This window comes from Arabidopsis thaliana, chromosome 3 (genome assembly GCF_000001735.4).
Source record: "Arabidopsis thaliana chromosome 3, partial sequence".
Taxonomy (NCBI): Eukaryota; Viridiplantae; Streptophyta; class Magnoliopsida; order Brassicales; family Brassicaceae; genus Arabidopsis; species Arabidopsis thaliana.
The window spans coordinates 21,301,318-21,320,490 of record NC_003074.8 but is presented as its reverse complement, the minus strand read 5'-3'; the positions used below and the strand labels follow the sequence as shown (position 1 = coordinate 21,320,490).

Sequence of the window (19,173 nt, the reverse complement as noted above, 5' to 3'; positions counted from 1 at the left end):
TGATGCTGTCTCTCTCTAGCACATTTTTTGCCTTGTTACCATCATCAGGTTGAGGTCTCTGCAACTCGGATCCATCTGTGAAGAACAAGCGCAGCAGAACAGGTATGAGTATTTTGCTAACCTAGAGAGTGGACTGGTGTTGATTTGAGTTTCTAATCTGATCTTTCCCAAATTAAAAAAAGTCAAGACTTAGTTTCAGAAAACACAAAATGGTAGCTGCAGGTTCACCATAACTGGTTACTAAAACGTATTTGGTCTTTGCATATTACATAAGATTATAGTTAGGCCATCGTTTGCTACAACATATCTACATACCGACTTCATTGGCACGCGAGAACAAACCAAAAGTGGCAAAAAAGAAGAAGAAGAAGAAGAACAAATGGCTTTACAACGGCGTTATGCATGCCAATAGCTTAGCGCAGACTTCACGTACGTCTCGAGAAGGGTCTGACAAAGATGCTTTGGACAGAACTGATCTTGCTTCGAGCAATCCCTCTGAAATGTTTTCCAGTATCACGTCTTCACTCGCCATCAGTGATGCCATTAGTTTTGCGCCAGCCAGCTTTTCCTACGCAACAAGAGAATAATGTTTGACTTCCGCATAACCTTAAATTCAAGGCAGTCATAAATATTCGAGTTCAGATGTGGATAGATGCAGACAGTTTCGGATATGGATTGTGGGATTCAGAAATGTCGACAGTAGTCACTTGAGAAAGGAAGTTTCATGTCTTAATGTGAAGCTCTTTGTCTACTTCCATACCATTGTATACATGTTAGAAATAAGTTTAATAGATTTCTGGTACCTTTTCGGATCCTTGTTCAAGAAATCTCAGGGAAAGCTTCAGCAGATCAGATGAAACCGGAAGAAGTGTGGACTTCAGATGATATGTGGCCGAGAATAAGACCTGGATACAAGCTGCACGGACCTCCGGTACAGATATGACCTGCACAAAATTAAGGAATTTTGTTGAAAACTAAACAAAATGCAAACAAATTTAGCCAAATCCGAAATGAGTGTAAGCAGTCAAAAAGTACCTTGAGGGAATGAATAAGAGGCGGAAGAGCTTTTCGGGCAAAAGTCTTCTTGGAAGACTCAGGGTTTTTTTGACAAGCACTGATGATAACATTTGCCATGCATAGACGAAATGGAATAGGAAGAGGATTTTCACAAGTTAGGATATCAGTACTCAGCTTTGGGATAGACGAGCAGTTACTTCGGTCTTCTATTAAACAATGGATAGTGTAATCTAGGACAGAATAACCTGACGCATCAACACCTAAAGATCAGGATACAATGTATACACAAGTCTGGAAAAGCTATTGTTAGACAACATCAATACTAACCAGATGTGTCCTTCCCTGTTGAACGTATTTTTTCTCCTCCAGATGTTTTTGAAGATTTAAGATGTTGCAGTTCAGCACATATCATCAGTGCCAGACAATCAATGCACCCATGTTGTACTTTGGAAACTGTAAGGAAAAATAACAGCCATGAAGTGAGGAAGTGAAAGGTAACAGAGCTTGAGATATAAATCAATAGCCACTAGCCGGTGTCTTACTTTCATCTTCAACAGAAGGCCATAACAAAATATTTTCCAGGACTTTCCTGATCTTAGGTGTTACTCTGTGTGAGAGAGACTCCCAGCCTCGGACCTGCAAGTGACGGAAAACTTGTAATTTACAAAACTAATCCAATTGATAGTGCATCGAACAAGTGACAACAGGGATCACAGAATATGTTCATTAAGGACACGAAAAATTAAATATATTACCATAAGAGATGTGCATATAGAAAATAGGCAAGCTTTAATCTTGAGGCTGTCTTGTATCTCTGTGGCCTTTTCGAGTTGCAATAAAACAGTTGGAAATAGCACCTGTTGAGTAAAAGTGCCGACATATTACAAATTTGGATGATGAAGAGTAGGCTAGACTGTTGTATAAGTAAAACTGAAGTAGGCATTTAGAAAATTTCAGATATAAGAAAATGCACCAAGCCCTTCTCCATACTAACAGAACCTAGTTATGACGGGAGAAAATTTTGCATGTGCTTTGCTTTCGCATGAAGATAGCAGTGAACTTGACAGAAAACTTATTAAGGAGAATCTACCATTGTTTCTTGGTATATAAAATTTACTTTGAAACAAAGGCTTAAAACATATATAAACATTTAGACAAGATTGACCAACAATACAAGAGCAAGGAAGGTAGTCAATTAGCACCTGGGGATGGAGACGTCCACATAACTCAGCAGAGAGTTTCCGAACTTCTTCAAATTCAAACTTAGAAAATGCCCTGTATTACTAGAGTTAGTTCGCTAGATATAAAATAAGTATTAGGGTAGATTGTATTTGATGATCACTGAGAGTAAAATAACCTTTCCAAAATGAAAGTAGCAATGCATTGACAATCCTCAAACTTGATGTCTTGGTAGTCTGATAAGTAACACATGACAAGAAATAGATGTAGTGAATCAAGTCTAAGATTGTCAGTATCTACTCTTGATCATGCCGCTTAGGAAAATATAGCTAAAGCGTTGAATCTAATTGAGAATAAGGATCAAACGACCTTATGATAAATATCCAATCCTCTCTTATCAGGAAAAGAAAACCAAAGGCATAAGCATACTTACCATTCACAGAGTCCCCGCTGAGGAATTTACCATAAATTGTAGAAGAATCAATATCATCAAACACTCTTTGGGGAAGCAGTCTTAATATAAGCAGTGGGCAAAGGTGGTCAAATAGAGATTTCTCCGATTTAGTTTTGTCAACTGAACTTTTAGTATCAGATCTGGATATGAAGCTCGCATCCACCCTAAATTAGAATTGACATTATAGATAATCAATATTGTTTTATCTTTGGGAGTCGTTGAAAGTTTTTCTTACCACAGAAATCACAATTATGGTACGTATTGTACTTACTTGTTTTGCTTCTTCATATGTGAAAGTACATGCGGAAGGACCAAGTCCGACGTATCTGCCAAAGATTCACTGATGCAACTAAGAAACCTAACCATGATGGCATTGGATGGCTCCAAGAACATCTTGTCAAGCAAAGGTCCGATCAGTGAGTTCCAGTTTTGTACCTGTAAGAATTTGATTTCAGTCAACAGGCAGAAATATATTCTAATTGCCTAATTATAGCTGGCACAAGCTTTGGTCACTTTGGTCATTCCCATGCGAAGAGTTTCCCAGCACATACACAAGAAAACAATTAGATAAAAGGAAATAGTACTGGAAGGGAAAAAAGGGACAACCAATGCCTGAAAAAGTTTGTGTTGAAGGTTCAGAGTTAATAGTTCAGTTACCATTTTCTATTCAGTAGTGCACCAACAGTTCGTAAATGGTGCCTATACATGCACTTTAGAAACAAAAATGGATTGATTTCAAAGATAGCAAAGCAAGCATGACGTATTCTTGTACTTACACTTCTAGCCCACTCTGGGATCAGCTTTAGCACTCGATCACTGTCAAAAGTTAAACCTGTAACAGTACAAGAAGATGATGAGCATGCCTTGACCAAGAATAACTTGATAGTGTCCGCTATGTAATTCAGCCAGACTAGTTCATATTTCACATCGTTTAAGTTTCACATTCCAGTAATTTTATTTCTTATCCAGCTTAAATTTGAAGTGTTGTAATAATTTTATATAATACGTTCGGATTGTACATATATAAGACAAATTTTAACACAGATTCTGTATCGCATGTAGCCTATGGTAATGAAATAAGAAGCCAAATACCTTCAGTGGAATGTCCATTACTTTCTGCAGTATCCAAAGCTTGGATATTACTACAAGAGAAAAGTGGAGATCAAAAGCAGAAAGCCTTTTTCAATATTAGCTTGATACAATGCAAAACCAAAATTAAAAACCAAACCAGGTAGTCAGGTCAATATTTTCACGTATGAGCATTCGTAAGTTTACTTTTACAAACTTGACCTAAGAATCCAGTGTATTCTCACATCTCACTTAGGGTAAATGGGAATAAACAAACAACTATGTATACAATGGGGAAAGGAGAAAAAGAGACAGAGCACGATACCTAAGACTGGTCAGCAACATACATATAACATCAAAATCCTCCTTATGGTGTTTCAGGACCCCAAGCAAGGTTTCTGTAGCTGATGATTGTACTTTTCCATTGGGTGCATAAATGAGGTTTACTAAATTCGGTAGCACAAATGATGGCTCTGGAAGAAAAAACGATAACAAAAATCATTCAGTTGATTGGCTTCATTATATAGGAAAGCAGAAAATAAATGTTATCCAATATGAACTATAACTGCCATTGCAATATGGAATAACAAGTTTTGGACCCCATAAATTGGATCTTTATAAGTTTTTCTCATCTGAATAATGAATAATTAACAGAAATCCTCCTTTTAACAAAACACTGATTATTATCAGCAAAATTCATCTTATCAAATGAAGAAAGGCCATATTTAGAGGTCATAAGAGACATAAGACTGCCAATACCAGAAATTAATAATGGCCACAAACAAAAGCTTCCAAATGAATAGCGGATAAAGGCTAAAAGAAGACCAACCGATTGACTTCAGCAACTCTGAAGTTTGTTTACAGATACATGTTTCCTCGTCATCAAGGCACTTTAACAAGCAGTCCGCAATCTCTTTCCTGAAATAAGAGCAGAAAATGATTCTGACTTCTGAGGGGATGAGAATGCAAATAAAGAAGATACAGAAAAGCTAGAAATAGAAAATTGGGACGAAAAACATAAATGATTGCATACCAGGGTATATGAGAAGGAAATGAATCTTTTGACATAAGGATTACTTCTGATATCACATCCAAAGAATTCAGCCTTTGCACAGTAGTTCCAGAAGCAAGGCGTTGTAGAATTTCACTGAGACAGCTATTACCTGCATTTCTGGTGAATGTTTCTTTAAGTCAGAGACAAACTAGGTACCGTCACTGGTAACTAGAAAGCTACTAACATGATTTAGTACCAAAAGGAAAGAGAATAGACATACTTGGAACAATAGTCTGCCAGCAGGACACTAACAGCTTTGGCCGCGCCATCCCTTTCATCAAGAAGGTGAAGCAGTGATGGTATCACAACGTCCATGCACATTGTATCAGAGAAGCTGTCTCCGGACTGAGATTGTAATTTAAAGAAGACTGCCTTAAATATAGCCACAACGCCTTCTGATATCTCTTCATTGTTACTGCGAAGCTTCGAATACAAAGGAAGAATGTAAGCACTAAGATGATCACATGGGTGTATATATATAACCCTTCAAGATTAATTTTCTCACGATATGTTAGAATCATAAAATCAATTGAGCAGAACAAAATTATGAGTTGAGCAGGAAGTCATAAAAGCCAATATAAGAAATGAATTCTAGCATAACTAGCAGAACAACCAATATAACTACAAGAGAACTTCAGGTAAAGTGTGTCATCACTCCCCTATTCAATAAACAATAGCGAAAGATACCTGATGTAGAAGAATAGGCACGAGCTTCATTCCATACTCTGATAGTATGCTCTCAAATTTCTTTCCCTCAAAGCGGCCCAACAAAAGGCATAAACAGTTTAAGAAAAACTTCTGTGTCTCTATACCACCATTCTTGGTGTCCGAACATCCCTGAGGATAACTTTCTGAATAATACTGCATCATTTTTATCATTATTAGTTTCCTGATGACCCAATCAATTAGGAAAACACTAATAATAAGAGAAAGAGCAGAAAGCTAGAGAAGCATTAAAACAGTACTCCATAACTTATAATTTTAATGCTATTAGCTTCTTACAAACCCAATCAAATTGAACAACACTAACTAAAACAGAAAGCTAGTAAGCAGCCCTTTACCAATATAACATCTACAACTTGTCTCTGTGTATTTTATATAAATTTTCTGCGTGAAACAAAAGACTCCAGAGCAAATACATATACCATGCAAATACATTCCCATCAAATATCAAGCGACTCTACTAAATGTTACTGGATATATCTATCTTTTTAACAAAGAATAAAAAATAGAAACTGTAGATGGCGATGACATAAACTTATTCTTAGACAAAATTGGGTCAGAGACTCAGAGGACTTAGACATATGCAGCAGTTGCAGATACGGACACAATAGAAACCCATAGGTACTGTATGTAATATTTATCTCTATCACAAAATTTTGAAACCAAAAAAGATTGGCGACAATTTCTAACCTTAATACCAGACAAATATTGCTCCAACAATTCCTTACTAATCTTTGAGAACTTTTGATCTTCCATGTGGAGCAAGACACTGTAATGCTTCCAACAAGAAGAGAGCAGTAGAGCTCCACCCATAGATACCTCTGTGCCTGAAATCCAGGTATTAAACAATGAATTTGAAAAGCAAGAATCAAAAACAGAAACAGAAAACGGAAATGAACAAGGAAAGGCGGCATCAGTCAGAGACCTGCCTCCTTTTGGGAGCCACCATGATGCTCTTTCAACTCCTCTAACCATTTCAGCACTTGACTTAACCCCTTCGCATGCAGTAGTCGAGTTTTTCTGTTCCACTGGAAGGAATCATTTGTCAATATTACTCGACTCAAATCATGGATTACTTCGTCACTTCAAAATTTAGAACACAGCTCAAGCATATTTAGATGGATCAGCGAACATACAGCAAAAAGACATTGTACAAGGCGTGTCAGATCCTCCATGTGGTTCCACAGTATACAATTTGTCTCAATGTTTGAGTCTTCAGGTAGAGAAGTCGGCCTTTTTTTTTTCTCACTAATATTAGGTGTCAAAGCAACAGGTTGATGAGACCCCGTAATGGTTGGTGACTTTGGTCTATTGATCAGAGTATTATCCCTCTTTGCTAAGGCTCCAGTAATTGACAGCAAGCAATCAGCAGCAGAAAGAGAAAGACGAGATGGCACCTCATATCCATCTTGTAAAATACTAAACAAAATAACAACAGCTCAGAACAAAGTGGAAATGACTATGTATGTAAGTGTACAAACTTGCTCCATATAGAACAAAAAATAGAGAGCAGGAGATGATATTTATACCCATTGACAAAGAAGTTTTATACCTTCCATTGCGTACAATCATCAACAAGTGAGGCACACAAGATGAAACAATCTCCACAAACATAGAATGTTTCTCCCTAATTCCTGTCAACAAAAAAATTTATACAAGTACATAAGTAAAGAGAGCGTTTTCTTTCCTTCAATAGAGATAGCCAGATGATTATAATGCTCACCATGCCAAAAACCTTGATCCCCAGTATCCTCACATTCTACAAGACGTCGGATAAGTAAACACCATCCAAGCGCTAAAAACCTGTCCTCGTTCCTCAAAATGATATTCGAAAGATTTCTCGAAACGGCTTGAAAGAGAACTTCATCTTGAAATAGCCAATTTAGAAGTATCATAGCTGGGTTACCATGCTTAGAATCCTTAAACCTTAATGTCTAAAAAACAACAACAAAAGTAGAGAAACCAACACGTAAGAACATACAAGATAAAAGACCGGACATTACAACAATCAAGCAAGGTTTTAACTTTTCACAGGGTTTAAGATATTACATGTTCGATAATGGGTACAAGAATTTCACTCATGGCTTCGTCTCTCTCAGCAGCGTCTATAACGCACTTTTCCAAAAACCAGAGTGCCTCATCGATAGAGCCTAACGAAAACAAACAGATTATAAACCCCAAAAGAGCATGTGTAAACATAAATAAACACAGATTAAGGATAAAATTGAAATTGAAAACAGTTATTACCTGAGACACCCTTTTGAGAATCAGGAGTTAGACGAGAAATAGACTCTCGTAGCTTTTTAGGGCGAGCTGAGAGAAGCGTACTCATGAACCTAGCTACAGTGACGGAGACTAGAGACTCCGGTTCTGATCTTCGTATCAATTCCTCCTCCATTTCCCTCTCAATAATCAGCAATTCCAGGTATTTAATTTATTGCTGATTGAAATTACTCTCTACTCTAATTTGTAGCAATCTCGCGGAGACGACGACGAACAGAAAAAAAAAAAAAAAAAGCCTGAGCTCTGTTTTATTTCCCGCTACAAGATGAAACGACATCGTTTAAGTACAAAAAGAGACAGAACAACAACGTCAGCGTTTTGTATTTCACAAGTACGTCACCGTTTAAACTTAGGGCTAGGACAGCATCTTTGTGTCTACGCTCCACGTGGACATTAATCATTTGTTCATTTTGTTGTTTAACTAAAATCGTCGAAGAAGATCTGAGAGACCATCTCGCTTCAGCTAATTCGCCGCCGCTTCCTCCTTCTCCGGTAAGGTTCAGGAATGGCCACCGTCACATCCAATGCTTCACCTAAATCCTTCTCCTTCACTGTTTCCAATCCTTTCAAAACCCTAATCCCCAACAAATCACCATCTCTCTGTTATCCAACTCGCAACAAGAACCATCACCGTCTAGGTTTCTCGATAAAAGCCACCGTATCAACACCACCTTCAATCGCAACCGGAAATGCACCTTCACCGGATTACAGAGTCGAGATTCTCTCCGAATCTCTACCATTTATCCAAAAATTCCGAGGTAAAACCATAGTTGTCAAATACGGCGGCGCAGCAATGACTTCGCCGGAACTTAAATCCTCCGTCGTAAGCGATCTCGTGCTCCTCGCGTGTGTCGGTCTTCGTCCGATCCTCGTTCACGGTGGTGGTCCTGACATCAACCGTTACCTGAAACAACTCAACATCCCAGCTGAGTTTCGTGACGGACTACGTGTCACCGACGCAACGACGATGGAGATCGTCTCTATGGTTTTAGTCGGAAAGGTCAATAAGAATCTGGTTTCTCTTATTAACGCCGCCGGAGCCACCGCTGTGGGGTTATCAGGACACGACGGTCGTCTTCTCACAGCACGACCTGTTCCCAATTCAGCTCAGTTAGGTTTCGTTGGTGAAGTTGCAAGAGTTGATCCATCTGTGTTACGTCCGCTCGTTGATTATGGTTACATTCCAGTGATTGCCTCTGTTGCTGCTGATGATTCTGGTCAAGCTTACAATATCAATGCAGATACAGTTGCTGGAGAGCTTGCGGCCGCGCTTGGAGCTGAGAAACTGATTCTGCTGACTGATGTGGCTGGAATCTTGGAGAATAAAGAGGATCCAAGTAGTTTGATAAAGGAGATTGATATAAAAGGAGTGAAGAAGATGATTGAAGATGGGAAAGTTGCTGGTGGGATGATTCCTAAAGTGAAGTGTTGTATAAGGTCTCTAGCTCAAGGAGTTAAGACTGCTAGTATTATTGATGGAAGGAGACAACATTCTTTGCTTCATGAGATTATGTCTGATGAAGGAGCTGGAACTATGATTACTGGATAAGTTTGCTGTAATGGGTGATCATCAAAGTTGAGTTTTTTGTATTTGAGAATGCCAATGTTTCTTCATTAGGATGTCAAATATGTGCTTTAAACTTATGATCATTTCTTATATTAGTCTTTAAAAGACAGTTTTTTTCGGTTTACATATGCAACTTTGATGATTATCCTTCGTCTTAAAAAAGTTAGGATTATCTGTTTTAGTAAATCTTCTTCTTTCTCATTTGTTTAGCTCTGTTCTTCTTACATTGTTTATCCAATGTTTGTTCATTAGGATGTCAAATCTGTGCTATGAACTTATGATCATTTCTTATGTTAGTCTTTGAAAAGATTTTTGGCAGTTTTTGTTGTTTGCATCTTAGCATTTGCAGCTTTGTTGTCTCATGAATATCATTCGTCTTAAAAAGTTATATTTTTGGAGACACTAAGCTGTTCTAAGGATAGTTGCTTCTTTTTTCTCATTTGTTTGTTTGTTTAGCTCTGTTTCTTCGTACACAAAATATTTCTTTAGCTCTGTTTGAGTAAATCTTCTTCTTTAACATTTCTTTAGCTCTGTTTCTTCTTACACTGCTTCTATCTTTATCTATTTGAAAGAAACTATCTGATCCAAAGGAACAGGCTTGGCATATTAATAGGCTAAAACATCCTTCCCGTTAAACTGTAATTGGTATAGTATTACTAGGATCGCAGAACATTTTCAGATCCTTCATGCTTCGGCCAGTTCGTGATTTTATTTGTAGCTAAGCTAAGACTCCCCTCATAGATTGTGTTCTAATCCTTATGCAGTCGAAAATTGTTACCAAAGCTCTTTGGTTTATACATGTTAGGTGCAAAGAACTCTTCTTACACCTTTTTTTCTTTTTTCTTTTTCTTGTCTTCTTACACCTTTATAACTGAAATTCACCTCTTAAAACTGAAACTGTATGAAATCTGATAGCATATCTCACTAGACTTTCTTGTTCTACGGCTTTCAGGTCAACCAGTAGTGCTTAGTCAGTTAGTTGGACTCTAATTCTGTTTTTGGGCTTTTCTTTAGGCCCAATATAGCTTCATTTCCATTATTCGTCTGACCCAACCAGAATCTGCTGCATCAAAAGCATTATATCGAGACCTCTGTAGCAGGATTTGGGTTGGCCCCAGAAGAGATACTTTTACCTACGCTTGAAAGCCACACGCGTCAGTCTACTTAATTGTACAGATTACAGAGTGTCACCGTGACACTGTCACGTGACAAGTGTGTGTAGTTGAGTAGGACGTGAGAGGGATGTACCATAACCATTAAGTGCACAATCTTTTAAGAAAATTATTTTAAGCTGTGGTGGGCTACTACGAACCTTCCTTCAATTTACACTGTCACTGGACCCACGAATCAATACAACTTGCTATCTTTCGATGACCCATTTTAGCTCCAAAGTCCCACAACTTGGTCTCTTTTTTTATAGCCTTGTCTTATTCTTCTCTGTTTGAGATGCTTTTCTTTTACATTATTGGCTGATTTTCAATTATAAACTGGTACTAACTGCCATCTTTTTGTCCAAGAAGATCTTGAGTCCTGTACGGTATACTAAACACTGTTGTGTGGGAACAATTTTATAAATATATCATCCCCATTTCGATGTTAAGTTTCTTGTTTGTCCTATTCCAGTAGGGGAATCTCAAGAAACATTTGCAGAGATTTCAACTTTTTTTGGTACTTTGTATGTCCTAGTAAACACCAAAAGAATGGATTCTTTCAAGATTTAAATTAAACAAAATCTTTATCAGTAAAAAGAACAAAATAACCTTATTCCATCATCTCTCATAAGAGATCATGACTTTCTTGAATCATCATAATCATAATCATCATCATCAGTGCCTATCTAGTGATCGCATAACACTACCTTCCAACCACAGTCATAAAACAACGAGCAATGTTCATCATCATCGTCTAAATGTTTCCTCAGCTTTCCCGCAGCCAAATAAAAAGACTCATTGTCAACTGGACTTAACCGTGTCCAGAACGATCCCTCTTGTTCTTCCCGGTGCTCCCCCGTTGATTGAAGATAAATCCAACACGATCCTGCCCACCAAAAGACGTTTCATTAATAAACTCTACACTGGATAACATAAGAAAGAACATTAGTTGGCTAAGATCGTGTACATTTTGTTCTTGGTTCCTTCTCCTGTTTCTTGAATCAAAATCTTGTCATCCATCTTTGTTACTGTGTGCTCCTTGGGCAGATTGATCCCTTCTACTGCTTTTATCAAACAATCACAAAATCCATCAGACTTCCTTTCCTACTTAATTAGTATACATTGTGTCTACTCTTTGGTTTTATTACCTTCTACACCATTCACAGGAGCAAGGTCGTTAATCCCCAAGAGATTCTGAAACAGACAGCCATTGTTGCTTGAAATGGATGAGGTTTAACAGGAATTTATTCATAAATAAAAGGTAGGTTAAGTCACCTTAAGGGTCTTGTAGCATTCCTCAAGGTTGTCATTATACAGTTTGTGTTCAAAAATGCCAGAGGATTTCCCTGCTTTGATCTCTGCGTCAGCGTTTCTAAGCCGCTTTTGGATTTGCTCCTCTGTCTCTGTTCCTCTGTTTTTTCAGCACTTAAAATTGAGAACTTGCAATGAAAAATCTGAAGTAAAAAAACAACTCTAATGTCTGGTTTTTACCGGGCACGAAGCCGATCTTCAAGTTCCTTCATTGAAGGAGGACAAACGAATATGAATATCGCATCCAGTGAACTCGCCTTCACTGACCTCGCTCCTTGAACATCAATATCCAAAATGCATCTCTATACACACCAAAATATATGATCATTTGATGGATCAACGGCATGAAAGAGATTGATGTTACAAATATTATCTTTTTATTACCTTTCCTGAATCTGTTACAACCTCAACGGATTCAATGCTGGTTCCGTATAGATTGCCGTGAACAGACGCAAACTCGAGAAACTTCCCATCTTTGATTTCTTTCTCCATAACAGTCTTATCAGTGAAATGGTAGTGAACACCATTCTTCTCCATACACCTTGGAGCTCGAGTCGTGTGGCTCACAGAGAACCCAAACATTGAAGGAAACTCCTTCATGAGCATCGATATAAGTGTTCCTTTTCCAACTCCAGAAGGACCGCTTATAACAATAGGCTTCTCTGCATTTCCCCTTACTCCTTTACTCCAAGCAACAACCTCTCTTCCAAGCAATTTCTTTTGTTCCCGGATAAAAGGAGTATCCACCTATATGAATACTCAAACATATGAGAATGAGAACACCAAAAACTCTACACTCACAACACCAATCAATATCATTTTTCTCCATATACTAACCTCAAGGAACCAAATGGAGTCATCAGAAGCTGAGCCTTTTTTGATAACCAAAATCCGACCTTTTGGAAGAACAATGGCAGAGTAACCCTTGCAGGGTTTAGGGCCAGTTCCAAGAACACTAGGACTGGACCTGGACAACAAAACACAAATTGACTTCAAATCCTTAAAATTCCACACCGATGGAACAAACTAACAGATCAATGATCAATGAACACACACCACTTGTTAGTGACTTTGTCATGAATCTGAACACCAAGGAACAATGGGTTTCCTTCATGATTTCCACCAATCACAAACTGCAAAAGATAAACCTCAGATCAAAACAAATGTCGACGTATGAAGAACAGTTTCACATTCTAAACCATCAAAGTTGGGGGGCTTACGGATCGATCCCCAATAAGCACAGATGTATCTCTGTTCTTAGGCTCGGATTTGACACCAAAGCCATTGGTGTATCCATTCTCCAGATGATCCACAAAGAAAGCTGGTGCTTCTCCCTATTAACAACAAACAAATGTGAGAAATCTATGAACAAAGAAGAGCAACGAAGTGAATCGCGCCAAAAAACTGCTCACCATAGAGATTTTCTAAGCCTCCAAGAAGACACAACACAGCCTGAGCAATGGCACACAAATAAGAGATCAAAATAAACAAACAACAACATTAACTTACTTTTTCTCTAAATCTCATATCAAACAAAAAAAAGGTTGAACCTTTTTTCTGCAGAAAACAGTCAAACAAATGCAGCAGATTCATCAAAATAAAAACACAAAACTTTAGAAAGATGAACAACAGATCTCAGCACAAAGCAAAGCCCTTTTTTCCTACCTCGAATATGAACACCGGAAAACGCTGAAGAAAGACGAGAGCTTTAGGATCGAATTTGGGTAATTAGCGGAGGAGAAGAAGCGTATTTATATCCGCAGATTGTGAGAAAAAGGGCCAAAGGAGAGAATTGAGAAACAAGTTTTGTGAGAGCTCTTTTTCAACAACAAGATTCAGTTTTTATGCAATTGAATTTGATTATCTCTCTGGAAATTTCTGGTTCGGCTAGGAGAAGAATATATAAATATACTATGTGTGCATCGTCGACGAGTCCCAAGACAACTTGGAGACAAGCGGCCGTGACGGTGTGTGAGGAAAGCTACCTCTAGGAAATCTCGGAGGTTCTTTATAGGTTAATACAATTATTTAATTCTTAATATAATGTTTATTTTCAATAGAAAACAATATAATAAAAACGAATAATTTAAGTAGAAAACTTTAATTTATGGGATGAAATTCACATATATTTCTTTGTATGGAAGAGAAGATAATAACAAATAAATGAAAAACATCATTTTATTAAATACAATAAAACATCAATATTTATGGAACCCAGAAATTTACTCAGTCAACACTTTTTTAGTTTTTTCTCTTAAAATTAAAAATAGATTTGTTATTTTACTTTTAAGTCAATGATAGCTCAGTTATTTATTTATTTTAACCAATAACTTTAATTATTAATATTATAGAATTAACTAAATGAAAATAATATTTCATTATTTGTATAAATTTTAAATAAAAATGATAATATTCAACTAATAGCATAACATAATCAATCCAAATATTTTTATATTCGATGATTAAAAATATAAATATGTAAAAAAAAATTACATTATCTAATATTTAAGATTTTTATGAAATTTTCACCACGTCAATCTCAGTTTTGTTTTAATAAATAAAACAAACTGAAATTTAGGTGGTGCTAACTTCAAGAAAAATCATCGTATCTTTTTCTTTATTTTTGTTAATTTTGATGCATTACAATAATTTTAATTAAAAAGAAAATTAATTTTGATTTGTCGTAAATTATGTGTAATTATTATTGTATTCTGTGATAATTACTATTTCCTTTGTTTTATATTATGAGATTTTTAGCCATTTTAATTTATTTCACGGTAGAAGATGTTTTGGATAAAAAATTTAAATTTTTACGCAAAAATTAAAATTTTAGAATTATATGACTTTTTATATTCTACAGTAATTTTTTACTGCTCAAACTCTCTTTGACTTAATACTAAATTATGTTTTCAATGTAGAAATTATAAAAACAAAAGAAATTGATTATTTTCTAAAATTTTGTGCTTTTAGATAAAATATCTTATATTTAGAAACAGAGGGAGTACTATAATTTTATTGATTTCTCTTGTTTTTTATTTGATTTAGTCTTTTCCTTTTTCCCATAATTTTGTCTTTAATCCTGAAAAGGATTTTTGAAATAAGATGTTATTACGTATAATTAAAAAAAATGATTTGATGAAAATTCTCAACTGATTATGAGACCGCACCATTTGAAAAAAAAATCTCAACTAATTATGAGACTTTAAGATCTACTTTAACTATTATGCAAATGGAATATTTGTGTTTATCAAACAAACAGATCTAAGTGAATATAAAACATACTCATACGAGGATTAATCAAAGTTATGACATGGATATGATTTCTGGATAACAAGCCAAAAGTGGTAAAATTTGAAAGAGATTTAGACGAATAAAACAAAAAGGTTACAGTGAGTTTAACGTAAAGAAGAGGTCAATATTTAATTAGGTTACGCCAAATGTGAAAATGAGCCAATAATGTATAGACAAGGCCATATGGGATTGGTTAGAAACATGGGATTTGTCCCCAAAAATTCAAACTTGTATTCAAACAAGACATGATTTTGACCAAAACATCAATCCTTCAATTTTGAATACTGGAAAGTGGATAAGGACATCAATTGGGTTTTTTGTCCTCATCTCTTTTGAACATTCTCTTTTGCGTTATTCCAATACTTTGTACAAAGACGAGTCCACTATGACCATTTGGGTAAAGAATATTAAGAATCAATGTATAAACCATGCTATATGAATTTCATCGGCTATGAATTGTCAACTCAGTTTGGTCTGATTCGAGCTTTGAATATGAAGGTTATCTTGGTTTAAAGTATTCAATTCAGTAAAAGACAAAAGCTGAACCGATCTAACATTTCTAAAAATAAAGCTTAACGTCACTAAAATAATTCTTATTCAAAAAAAATCTTAAAGGTTTAACTATTATTATTTTCTTAGTATATGAAATTTCTCAAATAAATATTAAGAGTTAGTTATTTACACCCAAAAAAATTCCACAGCCAACAAATCGACCTTACAATACAAAAATACACATGTCTAAAGAGTGTGTGGTTGGTAAAATATTGGAATCCAAACTTCAAGGAGGCTCACGAAATTATGATCTTTTGGCTAATTCATTTTTGAATTGAATCCCACTTTTTTTTTGGAGGTTATATGTGTTTGAACTTTCGAAATTTGATTCCATATAAAGATTCATTAGTTTTGGACTCAACAGGAATCATGTATATATATTGGCATAGGTCCTTTATGTATTAGTTTGGTTGTTTCGCATTTTTTATACTACATAGGAAAAATAGTTCAAGTCGTACGTCTTGCACCAAATTTAAGACAAAAAAAGTTAGGCCTATATAAATTTGAAAAACCGTGATAAAATTTTGGTAACTGTTGAAAATAAAAACATGTTCAGGGATATATGGCCTAAAACCAAACTTTTCGGATCATGAAAATAAGATTACAGGAGATGAACAAGAAAAAAGTTAAGAACAAATATTTCATAGAAAACAGAATTGTATACCAAAGTGATCCAGGTAAGATTTCATTTCAGTTTGATTTATTACTGCCTCTCTCTTTTTTTGTAAACCAGAAAGATAATGTCCAAGACTATTTGATGGATGTATAAGACAACGTCGTGGACTAGGTCGTGGTCTTCTCGTGGATGCTAACCTAAACGTGTTTCCGACGTCACTACCACATAGTGTCAATAATTTTGTTAGTTTTCGAGTCGTTTCCTAAAATCAAGCGTGCGAACCTTTTATTTCTACGTTGACAAGTTTCTAACAATCCTAATTGTTTATTGGTAATACCGTATACGTCAATTTCACTATACGATATGTCAACCAAAAGAAAAACACATCTAGCCGTATGACATGATCAAAATTCAAAACTACTTGATTGGGCTCTAAAGAAAATGTGATCATTAGTAGCCCACAACGGCCCATTTTTGTGTAATCCATTACGGCCTTATATTGGCTTGAGCTTCTGCTCTCTCTCCCTTCCCTTGTTACACACACAAACTATCATTGGAGCTTGATTCGGAGAATAAATTTAACTCAACCTCTCTCCCTTTTTTAAGAAAAACAAAACACCAATTTAGGGAGTAATCAGAAAATGACAAGAAATAATATAATTAGCAATTTAGTAAAACGAATATAATCTGATATGCAATTTAGTACGTGGCGTCTGTCCAGTGGGATTTCCGAGCACATTCATGAAGCTGACGTGAGTAGCTTCTTCTCGCGGGAATACACTACCACTCACTTAATGCCACGTAGATAATCTTTGCTATAACAAGACACGTGTCAAAAGCACTATCTCCATTTTTCGTGGTCGGTCCTATTTTGCCGACACTTCCCTCACTACGATATATCTATTTTTCTATCTTCATCAGTATTTTCTAATTAAAGATCTCTGACGATGCTCTCAAATATTAAAAAAAATTGTACCGAATTTATGTTACAGTTTCAAAAATTAAAACAAGCAATTAAAATAAGCAATGTCTTGCTAAATATCTTGAAAGACACACGTCTTCATAAATGTAGTGGCACATTTACTGGACCAACGTAGCTTTCATGGAAAAGACTTTACACTTGTTATAATTTTGCCTCTCATGTAAACTAAACGTTTTAATTCGTTACACGAATTATTAAAACCTAATCATTGATTATTTATTCCTGACCTTGTTTCTTCTCCTTCCATCACCTAATTATAATCAGACCTAAACTAGCTAATTACAACACTCCACTACTACTACTACTACAACTCTTCTGATGTTGACTTTGTACGGTCAAGAAAGGTCACCGGAGAACTCCACCACAAGTACGACCGATGCTTCCGATCGCCGGGATGAGACGCCGTCGTCGGAGATAGTCGTGAGAGATATTCACGCGATGACGACGACGACAGAGCTTACTCGGCCACAACAAAGGGGATCAGGAGGAGGATACTTGTCTCCGTCGAGGTCTATTGCTTTTAGCGACGGAACTACTTCTTCCGGTGAGAATTTCACCACCGTGAGCAGAGAGTTCAACGCTCTAGTCATCGCCGGATCTTCCATGGACAACAACAGTAACGGAACTAACCAATCAGGTGGTCATCGTGACGTCATACGTGATGAAAGAAACGAGCTGACTAGGATCGGCGAAAACGATGACGTTGGTGATCATGGTCAGGTGCCTGAGGAGGATTCAAATCCATGGGCGATTGTACCGGACGATTACAACAACCGGGACGGTTCAGAGAATAATATTGTGTTGGCGTCATCAGGTGGTCAGAACCGGATGGTGACGACTGCTTCGGTGCAGAGGGTGAAGAGAGAAGAGGTGGAAGCAAAGATAACGGCGTGGCAAACGGCGAAGGTGGCTAAGATTAATAATAGGTTTAAGAGACAAGACGCCGTTATTAACGGTTGGTTGAATGAGCAGGTTCATAGAGCTAACTCTTGGATGAAGAAAATCGAGGTGACTCATTTTTTTCTATTTTACGAATATCTTAGTTAGATCCGATCGATTAAGAGAACAAGATGACTTATAACATGCTTTTCTTGAAACTGTTTGCTTTTACATGTATAACAAAATAATTTAGAAAAACTATGTAACGTTTTCAAATTGCAAACGATAAACGTGGACAAGCGTTTTTTACAAATTATAAAATGCATATTTTATCCAACCAAAAAAAAAAAATCAAAATGTAAGAATTATGGGTTTATTTGAAAAAAAAGCAGAAACACAAATAAACGATAGATCCTTGAATGGTGGTGATATATCAAATATTTGAAATGTGATAAAGCTATCCAAAAGACTGACTAAATAGACGTCGATGTTGTCTTTGGAATAATAGATTATGCGATTGATACATATATGTGGATGCAGAGGAAACTGGAAGATAGGAGAGCGAAGGCGATGGAGAAAACACAAAACAAAGTGGCAAAAGCTCAGAGGAAGGCGGAGGAGAGGAGAGCCACGGCGGAAGGTAAACGAGGGACGGAGGTTGCGAGGGTTCTTGAAGTTGCTAATCTCATGAGAGCCGTTGGACGACCTCCGGCCAAACGATCATTCTTCTCTCTTTCCTAGCTAAGCTATTACTAGTTTTAGTTACATCCAAATGTCTCAATATATATAGGCTACCATTTTCTGTTGGGAATCAATGTGTATATAACTATATATAGAATGTAAGAGTTTTAAAGGTACTGATATATTTTGTAATTGTATGCTTTTTTCTTTGTCTGCACCACATAAAAACTAATAAAATGTTATTTGTAAGCCAAGAAAATTGTTTACATGTATTGTTTTGTCATTCCATCTGCTGAGACTGATACGACTAAAGAGTTAAAGAAAAGAAAAAAAAGGTTCAAGCTCTTACTTAGTTTCCAGCTCTG

The 19,173-nt window shown here is 36.4% G+C and overlaps 4 protein-coding genes across 7 annotated transcripts; 2 read left to right on the top strand and 2 right to left on the bottom strand.

The window, feature by feature from the left end:
• Positions 1-9: 9 nt before the first annotated feature.
• AT3G57570 (ARM repeat superfamily protein) lies at positions 10-7,993 on the bottom strand (the record flags this gene model as incomplete). Of its 2 annotated transcripts, NM_115617.7 has the most annotated exons (24): positions 10-568; positions 804-944; positions 1,036-1,262; positions 1,345-1,470; positions 1,560-1,653; positions 1,773-1,874; positions 2,220-2,292; positions 2,375-2,432; positions 2,630-2,814; positions 2,922-3,085; positions 3,427-3,482; positions 3,743-3,792; positions 4,044-4,191; positions 4,548-4,636; positions 4,752-4,889; positions 4,993-5,195; positions 5,460-5,633; positions 6,186-6,322; positions 6,421-6,523; positions 6,632-6,914; positions 7,048-7,129; positions 7,219-7,429; positions 7,545-7,645; positions 7,743-7,993. In NM_115617.7, the coding sequence occupies 24 exons, from the start codon at positions 7,891-7,893 to the stop codon at positions 386-388; spliced, it is 3,279 nt and encodes a 1,092-aa protein (NP_191316.5). In that variant the 3' UTR covers positions 10-385. The 2 variants fall into 2 exon arrangements, with proteins under 2 accessions (NP_191316.5, NP_001190119.2); NM_001203190.2 differs by lacking the exons at positions 7,048-7,129; positions 7,219-7,429; positions 7,545-7,645; positions 7,743-7,993 and having other exon boundaries at positions 126-568; positions 6,632-6,670.
• A 119-nt stretch (positions 7,994-8,112) lies between these two features.
• On the top strand, positions 8,113-9,666 carry NAGK (N-acetyl-l-glutamate kinase). Its single transcript, NM_115616.3, has one exon. The coding sequence runs from the start codon at positions 8,284-8,286 to the stop codon at positions 9,325-9,327; it is 1,044 nt and encodes a 347-aa protein (NP_191315.1). The 5' UTR covers positions 8,113-8,283; the 3' UTR covers positions 9,328-9,666.
• Positions 9,667-10,920: 1,254 nt separating this feature from the next.
• Positions 10,921-13,882, bottom strand: AGK2 (guanylate kinase). 3 transcript variants are annotated; one of them, NM_115615.3, is made up of 11 exons: positions 13,473-13,882; positions 13,220-13,259; positions 13,028-13,141; positions 12,864-12,940; positions 12,645-12,774; positions 12,192-12,554; positions 11,988-12,109; positions 11,772-11,907; positions 11,645-11,690; positions 11,464-11,557; positions 10,921-11,382 (listed from the first exon to the last, which is right to left on the bottom strand). In NM_115615.3, exons 2-11 carry the CDS (start codon positions 13,220-13,222, stop codon positions 11,298-11,300), a joined length of 1,170 nt encoding a protein of 389 aa, NP_567051.1. In that variant the 5' UTR covers positions 13,223-13,259; positions 13,473-13,882; the 3' UTR covers positions 10,921-11,297. The 3 variants fall into 3 exon arrangements, with proteins under 3 accessions (NP_567051.1, NP_001325466.1, NP_001030877.1); NM_001339877.1 differs by lacking the exon at positions 13,473-13,882 and adding an exon at positions 13,358-13,470 and having other exon boundaries at positions 10,966-11,382; NM_001035800.1 differs by having other exon boundaries at positions 11,027-11,382; positions 11,464-11,560; positions 13,473-13,768.
• Positions 13,883-17,260: 3,378 nt separating this feature from the next.
• Positions 17,261-19,094, top strand: AT3G57540 (Remorin family protein). Its single transcript, NM_115614.3, has 2 exons — positions 17,261-18,256; positions 18,668-19,094. The coding sequence occupies exons 1-2, from the start codon at positions 17,567-17,569 to the stop codon at positions 18,866-18,868; spliced, it is 891 nt and encodes a 296-aa protein (NP_567050.1). The 5' UTR covers positions 17,261-17,566; the 3' UTR covers positions 18,869-19,094.
• Positions 19,095-19,173: the final 79 nt, after the last annotated feature.

Coding starts and splice junctions, on each gene's coding strand:
- AGK2 (NM_001035800.1), bottom strand. Junction 12,110..12,191: donor TTGTAACAGATTCAGGAAAG/GTAATAAAAAGA, acceptor TGGTGTGTATAG/AGATGCATTTTGGATATTGA. Junction 11,561..11,644: donor TCCTGTGAATGGTGTAGAAG/GTAATAAAACCA, acceptor GTTTGATAAAAG/CAGTAGAAGGGATCAATCTG.
- NAGK (NM_115616.3), top strand. CDS start 8,284: ATGGCCACCGTCACATCCAATGCTTCACCTAAATCCTTCTCCTTCACT.
- AT3G57540 (NM_115614.3), top strand. CDS start 17,567: ATGTTGACTTTGTACGGTCAAGAAAGGTCACCGGAGAACTCCACCACA. Junction 18,257..18,667: donor CTTGGATGAAGAAAATCGAG/GTGACTCATTTT, acceptor ATGTGGATGCAG/AGGAAACTGGAAGATAGGAG.